Source organism: Schistocerca nitens, chromosome 7 (genome assembly GCF_023898315.1).
Source record: "Schistocerca nitens isolate TAMUIC-IGC-003100 chromosome 7, iqSchNite1.1, whole genome shotgun sequence".
NCBI lineage: Eukaryota > Metazoa > Arthropoda > Insecta > Orthoptera > Acrididae > Schistocerca > Schistocerca nitens.
The window spans coordinates 176,708,480-176,724,248 of NC_064620.1; the positions used below are offsets into that span (position 1 = coordinate 176,708,480).

The following is a 15,769-nucleotide window of genomic DNA, read 5'->3' on the forward strand; positions in this document are numbered from 1 at the left end:
GTACAGTATGAAAAAAATTTGTTTATTCTTGGAAGCACTGAACATAACAGATGTGTTGTACCCCAGCTTGCTATGTCTCACTGTAACTGACATAAATCCTACCCCATCAAAGGCAGTACAACTTGTGAAAGCAGCCATGTGATCTGCAAACTTAGCTGCAACCATTGTGCCACATTCTATGTCAGCATGGCTAACAATAAGTTGTTGGTCTGCACAAATGGCCACTACTAAACTGTGGCCAAGAGGAAGAAGGTCCACCCAGCTGTACATGCCATCTGACACAGTGTGCTTTGCAGCCAATGCCATCTGGATTTTTCCCAGCAACAGCAGCTTTTATGAAGCCACAACATATCCTTCAATCTCATAACACCTCTGGCCCCAGCCTTTGATAGTTCCAGCACCTGCACCTCCCCTTCCCTGCTCCCACTATAGTACACATGTCTGCTACTCCATCAGTGCACCACAAGTCCTTACCTCTTCTCTACTTGTCTCCCCTCAGTTCCCCACTCCTACAGCGTAGCCTCGCTATCCTGTCCTCATCACATCTCTGTACACTCCTACAGACAGCACTAGCTTCTCTCCACACATCTATCCCACTATTCCTCCCCCTCCTCACCCCATGCCTCCTCCTTACACCCACCACCCATGCCAGCAGATTGCACTTGCTACAGATGCGGTCACAGTTAGGCCTTTTCTTTGTGCCTGTCTACAATTCAACTCCTCCTCTATGTGGTGAGCAGCAGTCTGTCCTTTCCATATTGTTGTTATTCCATCCATCATAGACTTTCAACTGCTTAAACAGATACCTGTATGATGTACTTGTGAAAACACTACCCAGAAACGTAATTACTTTCTTTTGTTCAATGAATACTTATTTTTAAGTGAGGATTTACCTCATAATATTATCCCCCTCACTTTTATTTATGGTTTCCATCCTAGAATTTTCTTTATCTTAATATGAAATGTATCTTTATCGTTGGCATTTGTCTGTCATGTTCAGATTTATTATTTTTCTTTCTGTTAACTCACTGAAGGTAATTGTGTGAACAAACAATTTGTTAATTGCTGGTGCTTTATTCCCTTTCAACATTATTGTTAGAAACAATATAAAGCTGGAGCTAAAAATGGCAGGTATGATTTCTGTTTTCTCTGTGTAGAAATATGCATGTAATTTCTAGCTTCCAGATGGATTAATGATTTCATTTTTATGGGTAAGGAGGACTTTGATCTCAAGTACATAACCTCTACAACAGGTAGTGGAATGAGTAACAGCCAAACTGCTATCAGATTCACAAGGTTCCTGAAGGATAACTGCACATAAGAGTACCCTTGCCACCAAGATAAGTTACAAATAACATGGATATTTAACACGCTTACATATTCCAATAATTGTGACAAATCTGATTTTCTTATTCTTTTACTATTATTTCTTCTATTTCCTTTTTTACTTCTCTTTATTATTATTGTTGTTGTTAATATTATTGGACTTTAAAACTGCTTTTAGATTTTCTCCCTTTTGTAGTGTTGGATGGTAGGCAGTTTTAAGGTGTAAATTTCAATAAAGCGTATAAATTTCCATCTCCACTCCTTAGACATCAAGTGTTGATGTCTAAGGAGGGGATGTCTAGTGTTGTACTCTTAATCTTGCAGGCCGCCATGTGCTGTTGCCATTTTTCGGGGTGCACTCAGCCTCGTGATGCCAATTGAGGAGCTACTCGACCGAATAGTAGTGGCTTTGGTCAAGAATACCATCTTACGACCGGGAGAGCGGTGTGCTGACCCCACGCCCCTCCTATCCGCATCCTCCACTGAGGATGACACGGCGGTCGGATGGTCCCGGTAGGCCACTCGTGGCCTGAAGATGGAGTGCTTTTTCCAAGGGCAGACAATATATACCGATGATGTTACTTAACTTGTAAGTTGGCATCAGTATCCAGGTATAGCTTCAGTTACATAAGCTTGTGGAAAATTAATGTGGTCCTGGGTGTTACCTCTAGTAAGAGTGAAGCATAGCTATAATCTTGATATCAACATTTTCAGTTCCACTTTGCTCAATTCAAGAAGCATTTTCACAAAACTCAGAAACATTTTCATGTAGCGTGTGTTATAATATTCAAACAATGACTTAATGTGTAGTCTCTCACTAAACTAAAAACTTCCTAGCAAAAAGTGTTGTGACTGCATATCTAAACTGATGCACTACAGTTGAAGTCTTTGGCACCAATTTCACAGTATAGATGAATTCCATTTCATTTAGGAGCAATCAGAATGTGTAGTAAATCGCATTAACAATGCAAACATTTCTGCTTTTATGGTCTGAGACAGATATTAATAAAATTATATTTTTTATAAATGAAAGAACTTTTAGAACTATAATGAAAATAGATAATGTTTATGTGAACATGAAAATAAATTAGGCATTTTTCAAAAAATGTGCATGTCATCAGCTTCACATAATATATGTTCGTTAATTAATCAAATGTAAGAGGCACTTCTTATAATTGATATTACACTGATTTTATAAAGTAGAAATTAGAACAAAGTTATTGTTTATCCTTTGTAGTGACGTTGAGAGGAACACTAATTTTTGTAGCATAACCCAGAAGCAAGTAGAAGCAAGTAAAATTATCAGTATGTAATAAACTAATTTTGTGCAAGACAGAGTTTCTCCAGAGTGCCAATACATTTTGTAACTGTGCAAAAAAGATGAATCAGATACTTCATATTGAAAACTGTATAACCATAGCTGAAAATAAAGTAGTATCGCAAGTTTCCATAATCTGAAGTTACCTAAAAATCTTGCTTTTGTTATGAGTGTCAGTGTTTTCCTTGTAAAAAAATGAATGTGAGTCAAGCTTCATTTCTGGAACAGTTGTCCATTGACAGAGAACCAGAACACAAAACTGTTTGGGTGCTCTAAGAAATCGTAACAAAGATTTATGTACATTCTGATCAACTTGTTAAAACATCTTGCAAAATCATACAATCTGTATTAGTAAAATATTTAAGGAACAATAAGTAAATGTCCTCAATAAGTATCGTCTGACAGGAAACCTGTATTAAAATCTCTCAGACAGTGAGTCATCAGTTTATTTGGAATAAATTTATTAATACTCTCTGTAACTATTTGACAATACTGAGAATATTTCACACTAGTGGCCTTTGCAATGTGAGTACTACTAACTTCAGTGCATCCAGATAGTGTTCCAACTTCACAACACAAAATTCACCAAGCAATTGGGCTGGGCACTTAGCTTTGACTTCTGTATAAATAGTCTTTACAACCTACCTTTTTCTGCATCTACAATAATGCACCATTGATTTTTATTTATTATATGTGTATCTGTTCAATTTCTGTGATTTCAAAGTGTTATCCAAATAGGTGTAACACTTATGCTGACATTCCGGTTGGTTTTTCATTTCCCTATACTGAGGTTCCAAACTTACTTTTTGTGTATGACATTCCCATGCTGATGTGTTAAAGTAAATGCTCTTTCATACTTATGTTTCTGTCTTTGCTGCAGTGTTTAGCTTTTTTATAGTTTTCTATCTTTAATCATATATGTATACTACATACATCTGTATTTCTGAAATATTCAGACAAATTTTAGCCATGTTTCACAAAAATAACAGGCCTTTGTGAACTTAATAGAAATTAGCACATATTCTGATTCTTTCTATCATTTTTTCTTTTCTTTTGTTTTAGGTAAATATAGAACATATTTTTGAGACTGAACCTTTCTGTGTGTGTCTCACAGAAACTGATTCTTATTTCCAGTTTCATAATTCTGAAATCATGAATTTTATGCTAACAATTGCACATATAAGTTTGTAAAACTAGTGCACATGCACTTATATAGTGAAATTGCTTTTATTAAGATAGTGATGAATGTAGATTATTCATTTGATATCCATATTTATTAGATTGTCTTATTGAATTTGTTGAACATATTAAGGACTGCCACCTGTAACTAAAAAAGTAAATTAAAATTACTATTAAAGATAATTAATTGTTAATGCTGCATCTAGGAGCCACTTATTATAACCACTTCAGTCTGCTATTGTATTTCTTGTACATTCCACATTCCAAAAAATTCAACTTTAAGCTAAGATATATAACACAAAGTCACTTGGGATGTATATATATTGTCCTTAAATTACAGTCAGGTTAAATCAGAACACCAGAAAATTTGTTTCTTGCTTTAAGACACAAGTTCAAGCACAACTGTTTGGACCTTATCTGTCTGTGTTTTTACTTATCTGTCTCCATTGAGTATACATGATAAGACACTTATACGTATTGTGTCACCTGTGATAAGGGGATTGTCACTTAGCAGTATTTTTCTGTGTGTCTTATGTTCACTGTACAATGGAAGTGTTAGCAAAAAGGGGCAGTAAAAACATTGTGAAAGTTGCTATTACTATTGGAGAAGAAAGTGTGCTTTATGAACTCAATCAACAAGAATCACTTGAAAACATTATCAGTAGTGTATGCAGAGAGAGAAATATACCTGGTAATCCAAAACAGTATTCTTTTCAGCTTGAAGAAAGTAATCACAAGAATGAAATTCAAAGAAGGTATATTACAGAAGACAATAGGTCAAAGATACAAAATGGACACATTTTAAAACTTGTTCTTTCTCCAGAGGAAATGGTGAAAATTATTATAAGTAAAATTGGTTATGATTCAGATCCAGATGATGAAACCAGATCATGGCACTTTGAAAAGCTAGCTTCATTTTCTTCAGACCCAACATTTTCTAAAGCATTTTTGAAAGCAGATGGTCTGAGTGTATTGACCAGTTTGTTACTTAATAATGCACTTGAAGAGGTGTATTTATGCAACTGTCTTCATTGTCTGTATTGTGTGCTTAAGTTCCAGTTAATAACTACATTAGATAATAAGATTATTGAGAAGATGTGTAAGATTATTGTAGAAAGTCAGTCTAAATCATCAGTAATTGCAGATGCTTTACTCATTGTAGAAAAAATAGTGAGACTGGAAGCCTTTAAAAACAAAAGAGAAATGATTTATAAATCCTTAAATGTTGATCATTTGATTCGACATATTCAGAATAATAACAGTGACGAAGTGCAAGAGAATGCTGTAGGTTTACTTAATGCTTTGGCAGAGAATTCAAAAGATGCCAGAATAACTGAAATAATGGCTGCTGAATATAGACACATTATTTATGCAAGTGTATTAAAGCTTGGGAGGAATGTAAGCATTTCATTAGGTAAGAAACTTTATACTTATCAGAAATTAATACTAAACCTTCTAGTACATGAACTACATTCAACCGTAGATCAGAATGGTGCTGATTCTAATGCAATACAGGAAATACAGGCAATTTCAGAGAGAACCTTTGAAAAAGAAAACAGTATTATGGGGAATGACTACAAACTTAAAAAGAAAAGAATGAAAAAGAAGCAAAATCTTGAGAAATTGCTTCAAATACCAAACAATATGAGCCATCTGACTCTAAGCTGCATGGTGTTTTTTTCACAAAGGTATCCTGAAAGTTTTTCACAAGTCATGTTAACAGAAAATAAAGTTGGAAATTCATTTTATGTTACTTGTGATTATGTCCTACGATTACTATGCAAGATAGTTGGTATTGGTGGCCAAGCAATGATGGAGAGAAAGTATCAGCCACTAGTCTTTTCTGTTCCCATGGAATCTCCATTTCTAAATGAACTCTTCTGTAGGGCTCTATTACGTTTAACAAAAACAAGAAGAGAAATGAGGGCTAAGACCATTGATGATCATAAAAAGGTATGTAAAACTTTTATCAACATGACTAAAATGATTTTCCAGAAATGAATAGTCCCCTAGTCAACACATAAACCTGTGTTTGGCAGTAATTATCTGTATAATATTTGCAAAATGTTCATTTTTTTCTTCAAGTTAATAGGTACCTGAATCACCATGATACTTTGTTCCAATATGTAGTTCAGTCACAGATTTGTTTCCAAGAATTAGAAAGTTTCATTATGACATAACTGTAGATGATTTCACATATCTTACCTCTTATGGAGAGGGAGAGTTCAGAATTTAATGTCCCATGAATGTTGAGCTCATCAGAGGTGAGGATGAGAAGGAATTCATCAACTGTGTTGTTTACTCAATTGTCCTACTATTTACACTAGTAATTTAAGGAAACTATAGAAAGGGTAAATTTAGATGACTGTATGGGGATTTCAACTTTTTCCATTGCAAATATGAGTCATATTTTAATTACTGAACCACACAGCTCAGTTTATGCTCAATCTATATTTGTGACACCTGACAAAATACACACTGAAAATGCTAAGCTGTTCATTTTCTTTGTAAGTATTCTAAGTGAACTTTCCAATTTAAATTTTTATCAAGATTTAGGCCTAAAAACTTTACATGGTATGATTCTATGATATCCTGATCATTGGAAGTTCTTTTTATTTTGCTCCATTCTAATGAGCTAGCTTTTCAAATGCATCATTTTGGTTTCAGTTGCGTTTAGTTTTAGTCCATTTTGATGGAATGAAGTTTTTCTAATATATTTTTAAAACGTTCATGGAATTCTTTCAGGCACTGCATTTCCAATTAGACCTGATGTATCATCAGCAAATAAAACCAAGTGAACATCACTAGTAAGTAATTTGTCGTTTATATAGAAAAGGCATCCATACATAGTGGCTCCCAGTATCAAACTTGTGGTTCTCCTTAGGAAGTGGTTGGTTTAGTATGAGGTTACAACTATGTACTCTTTGTTTCCTATCTATTAAGGAAGAGTTCAGTTACCGAAAATGTGTGTCCCTGATTCCATACATCTGCAATCTATGGAGAAGTAATGAATGCTTCACTGAATCAAATGCTCTTGTCTGAGTACAGAATATTCCTGCCACCTTTTTACACATATCTAATGTGGAGCATATTATTTGAGTGGACTCATTTATGGCATTTTTCCCTGTTGGAATCCAAACAAGTTTTTAAAAAAATTGTCATCTTCCTGCAACATTTTCGGAGACTTTAGAGAAGACTGGCTGAAGAGAGACAGGGCAGTAGTTCCCTACACCTTCTGTTGATGTGTTTATGAATAACTATTTTTTCTCAGCATATTTCAGTATGTTTTGAAAACATCCCAGCCCAAGAAATTGGCTTATAACAAGAAGACAGTGGTTGTGAAATGACATGCACATCCTTGATTGCAGATGAGGGTACTTCATCTCAATCAGATGAAGTTTCTTTCTTAAACACAACATTCCATTGTCCACATCCTTTCAAGTGAGTTCTTCATATTGTTTAAAAGATAGGTTTTGGTTACTTTCTAAGCGTATACAATTTGCCTTGTCCTGACAAGGTGCCATATCTACATTTGAGCTCACTACATTTAAGAAGAATTCATTAAAACAATTTGACATCTGAAAAGGGTTTACCATAAAATCATTTTCGAATCTAATTTTTAAAAATCACTTGACTTTTGACTTGAGCTCCTAATTCTGACTAGACAAGTGGACAGAATGCTTTTGTCTTATCTGCGTTGGAGGATGAATGTATTATTTGCCATTTGTTTAGCTGCCACTACATCTTTCCTGAATACATCTTTCTAGCATTTAATATACATTACAAAATCATAATTCCTGTTTGATTTTAACTGTTTGTGGAGTTGTCTCTTTCTGGTATTAGAGATTTTTGTTCCTGGTGTAATCACTTTAAGTTCACTGTTTACTTCTTTTGCAAAGATCTAGAAGGAAAATATACATCTAAAATACTGTTAAGAAATTGTCATAGTTTCTGGTGCTTGAAATGTGATAATTTTGTTGAATTATTGCTTTCAAATAACTTGTTTAAGTTGAAGTCTGCTGTGACCATCACTTTTTTCGTATCTTGTTTTTGAAGTGTTTCTAGGGTGGCACTAGTATTTAGCTAAGAAAACATTTGTTACGAAACATGCAGGAATTCCATAGAATCTTGGACTAAAGTATCTTATGCAACAGAGAGAGAAGTTTATTTAATGCCTGAGACCAGCTCTAATTAAGATTTGAAGATGTGCTATAAGAAATTGCAAATATCTCCACTCTGTTATCAAAAAATGTAAAAAAAAAATCTAGAAATACTAAATTCCAAGAGCAGAATGAAGGCAACGTCATGCATTTCTAAGCAAGAAACAAATAAACTCACTAAGGAAAATGATACTGAACTCACTTATAACAGTACTTGTGACAAAAATGACTTTGGATTCAACTTATTGGCTATTAAATTTAATGAATTTTTCCACACAAGAACCAAAAATAATAAAATGAAAAATGGACCATTAAAACCTGATGCACTTTGACAAACATTACATATACCTACTCCTCAAACGCGAATCTTGAAGTGCCTTTTTTAATGTAAAGCAGCCTTCAGTGTCCACATAAGATGGAAAAACAGCAATGACAGCGCCAAAGAAGACACAAAATGTAAAATAATGATCAAGAATGTCCAGTGCATCACTAATAAAATAGAAAAAGTTGATGAATTTGTAGGAGACAGTAAATCAAAAATACTAAAGAGACTCAATTGGAGAGATAAAAAGTCTATTCACCAAGCCTTGGCAGAATATGCACATAAAAGGAAGTAATAATTAGGCAAGCTTTCAGAGCCAGTGGCTCCTTCTTCAGGCAGAGGAGATGAAGTGGAAGGAAGAGGGGTGAAGTAAAAGGACTGGAGAAGTCTAAGAAAAGAGGTATATTTCAGGAAAGTCACCCAGAACCACAGGTCAGTGAAGACTTACCATATCTCTGTTACCTTCAAACAATGGAAAGTCCAGGCTGGAAAAACAATACTATTATGAAAAGCCTTAATCTATCAGGACACCTGTTATCTAATGAGAGCATTATGCACTAGTCTACCATCATACATGAAAACTATATTACAAATAAACCAAAGACAAAAAGGGAAGATGTTACATCATTTTTAACATCTCAAAGAACTCTTTTATCTTTGTTGACAAGAGTGAAACACACTGGCCGTCATGTTCCCATAAGAGTCTACCAATCTTCCTGCATATTAGGCCAGAATAAGGTAGACAGCAAATCTTGGTTTCTCTTTCTCTGTCTCCAACTCTACATCTTTCTCAGGTATTTTTGATTTTGACTGCAAACATCTGCTCATTCTGCTGATTTGATGACCCATTTCTACAGAACTCTAGGCAGCGTAATTCCTTGAGCATGCTCTCCGTGTCTGAAATTGTTCAAGTCTATGAAGCAGAAAATGTAGCATCAAATTGTTTGTGATGGGTGCAATGGCTTGTGGTATGGAGACGTTTGTCAGTGTACATGGGGTTTTCTACATACACTGTGATTCAGGGATCCATCTGGTCACCTATTCACTAATGCACTGAGGAAATGTAGCTGGTACTATTTTTTCAAGTTCCATCATGAATTTTATGTTAGGCGGGACAGACTTTTTAAACATTCCAGAAACTGTTCAAGGTTTTTTTTATTACATATGGCCACACCATAAAAATGTTATCCGCATATTGATAGAAATACATTGCTTTGAACTTGACAGATTCCATTCCCTTGCTTCATCCCATATATAGGTCTGCTATGTCAGGTGATAACTGTTTACCCAACACCATGCACCAGATTGTTCATAATATTTTTCATCATACAGCAAATAAGAACAACATGCCTAAAAAGTCCAGTGAAACAATCATCAAACTTTTCCCCCAATCAGTTACAAGGCTTCAGAAAGTGGGACTCTTGTAAAGAGAGAGACTACATCAGTTCTGAACACAATATCTATATCCCAGCATTGTGACTGTCTGTGGTGGTGTGCAAAGTCAGATGTGACAGGAACAAACAAGAAAATTTACCCGCTATGGCCTTTGATTGTGATGCAGCTCTCTAAGCTAGTCCATCTCAAGCAAGCCTCTTCATCTCTAAATAACTACTGCAACCTACATCCATTTGAACCTGCTTACTGTATTCATCTCTTGGTCTCCCTCTACATCCATCCATCCATCACTAAACTGATGTTTCCTTGATGCCTCAGGATGTGTCCTGTCAACTGAGCCCACCTCTTGGTCAAGTTGTACTACAAATTTTTTTGTTCCATGTTTAGATGCAGTATCTCTTCATTAGTTACTCAAGCAATGTTTCTAATCTTTAGCATGTAGCACTTCATTTCAAAAGCTACTTTTGTCTCATTGTTTGAACTGCTTATTGTCGATGTTTCACTTCTGTATATGGCTACACTTCAGGCAAATTTCAAATATCTCCAGAAAAGGCTTCCTAACTGTTAAATTAAAACCTAATTCCTCTTTCTCAGAAATTCTTTTCTTGCTAAGACCAGTCTACATTTTGTATCTTCTCTACTTGGACCATCATCAGATATTTTGCTGCTCAAATAGCACAACTCATCTAATACTTTTCGCGGCTTGTTTCCTAATTCAATTTCCTCAGCATTGCTTGATTTAATTTGACTAAATTCCATTGACCTTGTTTTACTTATGTTTATGTTCATATTAAAACATCTTTTCGAGAAATTGCCCATTCTGTTTAACTGCCCTTTCAAGTCCTCTGTTGTCTCTGACAGAAATGCAATGACACTGGCAAACCTCAAAGTTGTTATTTATTCACACTGAACTTTCATTCTCTTTTAAAATTCCTCCTTTGTTTCCTTCACTGATAGCTCAAAGTGCAAACTGGACAACAATTGGAATATGCTACAATCGTGTCTCACTCTATTATAAACCACTGCTTCCCTGCCATGTCGTTCGCCTCTTATAACCGCAGTCCAGTTTCTGTACAACTTGTAAATAACCTTTTGCTCCCTGCATTTTATCCCTGCTGCCTTCAGAATTTCAAAGAGTTCATACCACTCAAAATTGCAGAACTTTTTTTCTAAATATACAAGTTGTATACATGTAGGTTTTCCTTTCTTGACTTTCTCTCTAAGGTAAATTTATAAGGTCAGTGCTGCTTTAGCATATCCTTACATTTCTCCATAACCCAAACTTATCTTCCCCGAAGCTTCTAATAGTCTTTCTGCTCTTCTGTAAATAATTAATATCAGTATTTTGCAACCAAGACTTATTCAAGGAACCCCTTGAGTGTGACATTGTAAGTTCAATATGTAGTAAGGCTCATTTGAAAGTATTGTGTGAACAATTATGACAGGAAAAATACTAGCTGCTAATGACACACCATGTGCATCGGGATGGCAACAGAAAATGAGTGTATGGAGGTGCAGATATCAACAACAGGAAAAATATTAGCTGCTAATGACACAGCATGTGCATCAGGATGACAACAGAAAAAGCGTGTATGGAGGTGCAGAGATCAACCTTCTATCTGATGTACGTATTACACTTCGCAAAATGGACATCATCAACATTCAAGAAATGTTCAAAACAAACCCTTAACACCAAATTAAAAATGGTACCACAGCGATCGCAAAGGTTCACACCATCAAGATCAAAGACAAAACCGTGCAGGGCATTCAGCTATGTATCCACCCTTAAAGAATGGATATAAAATCATACTGGTGTAACGGGGTGATGAGAACTAATGGAATATGATGGCATGCACCAAATGAAAATAGTCTGTCGTGGAACTTATCATGAAACTGACTATCCTTTAAGACATAGCTGCAGATAGTGTGATAATACATTTTACAGACATGGAAAAAACAAACATCCAAAGGCTGAATTTATTAAGTGGTCCCAGGTGGTGTGAACTGCAACAGTACACACTTTTCAGGAGGGATAGTTTGCTCTAAAGGAGTATGATTATTTTTATGCACTACTCGAGCAAATGAAAGTTATTTTGGCCAGCTAATCGCCAAAAGTAGTGCTCATACCATACCTGTAGTTCTCTTATGCCCATTTTCCCACCCTTGCTTGCTTGATGCAAATAGTCCCTACTGTCCTTGTAAGATCACACACACAAGAAAGAATGGAAGGGGTTAGAGTACCTCCAACTTTTTGCAGCACTATAAATAACTTTCCAGCCAATTTATGATTCAGGTCAACAGTCATCATTGATGTTAGTTGGCCTTGATACAACTCTCTTGGTACCTCTAATTTCCAGGTTTCCTTTCATATGCCTTTCCTCTTCAAATCCCAATGGGTCCTTAATGACAGATGGGATGCATTTGTTTACTTCATCTACAAAGTTTTGGGCAGATTCTGCAATTTGTTGTGCATCGTCAAGTTAACACTTTGTTTGAAATTTGGTTATCTTACCTCTTTCAATTCTGTAGTACTGTTTGAAGTTATGCAACCATCCATCCCTCAAAATCACTGTAATCTATGTCACATGCAATTTTGATGTGTGTAACATAGTAGGTCACTGTCATACCCGTACTGTAAATTGAAACATGCAGTCAGCAGTTTTTGTAACAAGTGCACCTTGTCCTCCCTTGAATACAAATAGTTTTTCTTGGGCGCTAGATGATCATATGGCTGCAGATTTATTGATCATATGGCTGCAGATTTATTCGATAAATCTGTACATAACTGTTTTTTTACTATGCTGCGGGTGATCTTCCATGTATGTAATCATGTTCAGTACCTGCCCCTTGGACAAAGATTGTCCTTTTTCTACATTTCAACAGAGACGGGATTTGTGGCTCCCTGTCTGACATGGATGATGAAGTACATGGGTCGACACCTGTTTCAATATCATTTTCACTTGTTAAGCGTGTATCATCATCATTGTTCTCTTAATGTACACTGTCTGCACAGTCAAGCGTATACAACACCACACATTCCACTGACTCATATTTCATCTGCGACTTCTTTCTCACTCTGCAAAATTCCTTGGGTTCCTTTCTGATGAAATGTCAACTTTGGCAGCTATTGTTGTAAATATAATACAATGCTTGCTTTGTTTATCGTTGCCTTTTCTCTGCCTTGTAGCACAGTAGCACTGCTGCTATTCATCAACTAAGCAGTTCAACTACATTCTGTAGCCTCATGCTGTGCTCACCATTTGATACCTCCAGTCCCACCCTCTGTTTCCATTAGCAGCCAATATTGAGGTTGTATGGTAGGCAATATATGGGGTGTCAAATGCCCTGTTTTGACAGGTCTTGTTTTGACTTCTGTCTTTCAGTTTGCTATCAAATTCTTCTCACAGTATCACATCTCCTACTTCTAAAGTTATCAACCTGTTAAATTGTCTCATGAGTCTTGTTGACATTCACCTTCAAAAATCTTCTTTAGCTAATTGATAGGTTTGTTCACAGTAAATAATAACTTAATATCACAACACAGTCATGGTCATTTGTTTCATTCATTGCAATTACTGCTTTAAACTGATGATAATGAGTTTGTATTTAGTAATTTTAACAGTTAATGTATCATGGGTCAGAACTCTGCATAATAAAGGGCGGATTTAACAGAGCATTTTTCAAGTGGCTACAATGACAACTGACTTAGTAACTTTATGTTATAATGGTTACATGTAGACCCAATGACATAGTAATGTTACATTCTAACTGCTTGATGCTGGTTGACTTTATTTTACAATTGTACCCGTACTGTTTGATCAGCAGATGCAAAGTAACTTAAGGCTTTGTGCACAATGCCTAATTACAGATATATGAATTATAGAAAGCTACAAACTGGCAAAATATTAAGCTATTTCATTTTAGATATTAACATTTATTTGTTTTATTTATTTATTTATTTAGCATCCAATAGATCATACATGTGATACAGGATTTATCATTTGATTACACGTAACACATAACAACACATACACATAATAAATTGACGAACATATACAAACAGCAGACAAATTACATACACATAGTACAAAAGTAGTGTACAAGAACTTATTACCCAAAAAACAAAAGTACGTGCTCATGATAAACAATTTTAGATAACGAACTATGCTTTATACACAGAACGTGCTACGGATATACACAAAACGTATTACGGATATTTAACAGATTTTTCCTAAGTATCATAATTACAAAGTTGAAAATATCATTAAATTAGTCTGAATTTTAAAAAAATAAGTAGGCTACAGGTTTCAATCCACAGTCTGAGACAGGTATTCATTTAAACTGTAGTAGCATTTTTCCATCAAGTATTTTTTTACTTCATGCTTGAAATTATTTTTGCCTTTCAATTCTTTAATTTGAGATGGAAGTGCATTTAAAAGCTTTATTCCTAAGTGGCTAACATGTTTCTGACTTCCAGTTTTTGCTACATAGGGAATGTGGAAGTCTTTACAATGCCTTGTATCGTGATCATGGTAGCTTGAGTTGGTTTGGAGATCACAGTTATTTTTACTTATCATTTCCAGGCATTTAAAAATGTATATTGATGGTATTGTAAGTATCTTTAGTTGTCTGAATAAGGGTCTACAGTGAGTTTGGGGTGGGCTGTGTGTCATGATACGAATAGCTCTTTTTTGCACAATAAAAATGTCATTTAGTCTTGACCTGGTTTTTCCCCAAAAACTTATGCCATAGCTTGCAACTGATTGGAAATAACTGAAATATACTGCTCTAATACATTCTTTGCTGCATTCCTTGGATATTATTCTTAAGGCAAAACATGCTGAGCTAAGTTTCTGAGTAAGATATACACTGTGTTCATTCCAGTTTAAATCTTGGTCAATTCGCATTCCCAGAAACTTTGTGGTGCACACTTTTTCTATTTGTTTGCTATCCAGCATAAGGCACATATTTTCCCCTTGACACTTGCTTCCATATTGTATAAAGTTTGTTTTCTTTGTATTTAATGTCAGCTTATTTGAATAAAACCATGACTGTATGTAAGAGAGCATTTTCTCTGCTGTAGTACACAATGATTCTTTTATATCACTAATTATGATACTCGTGTCATCTGCAAATAGTAGAATTTTGGCTGAGCAGTCTGGAGCCTGTATATCATTGATATAAATTAGAAATAACAATGGGCCCAGAATGCTGCCCTGGGGAACACCTATTTCAATTTGTTTTGGTTCAGATATGAGTTTAAAATTATGAAGATTGTTGGATGACCTCAGCTCAACAACTTGTGACCTGTTTTGCAGATAAGATTCAAACCATTTTTTAATAGTACCCCTGATGCCTATTGCTTCCATATTCTCTAGTAATATTACATGGTTCACAGTATCGAAGGCTTTGGATAAATCTAGATTAATTCCAACAACCTGTATATTTGACTCCAAATTTCTTGCTATTTCTGTTGTGTAGTCCAGTATGGCTCTTTCTGTACTGTGCCCTGCTCAACAGCCATGTTGTTGTTGTGGTCTTCAGTCCTGAGACTGGTTTGATGCAGCTCTCCATGCTACTCTATCCTGTGCAAGCTTCTTCATCTCCCAGTACCTACTGCAACCTATATCCTTCTGAATCTGCTTAGTGTATGCATCTCTTGGTCTCCCCCTACGATTTTTACCCTCCACGCTGCCCTCCAATACTAAATTGGTGATCCCTTGATGCCTCAGAACATGTCCTACCAACCGATCCCTTCTTCTGGTCAAGTTGTGCCACAAACTCCTCTTCTCCCCAATCCTATTCAGTACCTCCTCATTAGTTATGTGATCTACCCATCTAATCTTCAGCATTCTTTTGTAGCACCACATTTCGAAAGCTTCTATTCTCTTCTTGTCCAAACTATTTATCGTCCATGTTTCGCTTCCATACATGGCTACACTCCAAACAAATACTTTCAGAAAAGACTTCCTGACACTTAAATCTATACTCGATGTTAACAAATTTCTCTTCTTCAGAAACGCTTTCCTTGCCATTGCCAGTCTACATTTTATATCCTCTCTACTTCGA

General features: G+C 35.6%; 1 protein-coding gene across 2 annotated transcripts in view; it reads left to right on the forward strand.

Moving 5' to 3' along the window:
• Window positions 1-4,324: 4,324 nt before the first annotated feature.
• Window positions 4,325-15,769, forward strand: part of LOC126195361 (engulfment and cell motility protein 2-like) — a 66,128-nt gene continuing 54,683 nt past the window's right edge. For both annotated transcript variants that reach the window (XM_049933939.1, XM_049933940.1), the window contains exon 1: window positions 4,325-5,776. In XM_049933939.1, the coding sequence (XP_049789896.1) occupies window positions 4,370-5,776 (1,407 nt within the window). In that variant the 5' untranslated portion in view covers window positions 4,325-4,369. The remainder of the gene's footprint in view (window positions 5,777-15,769) is intronic.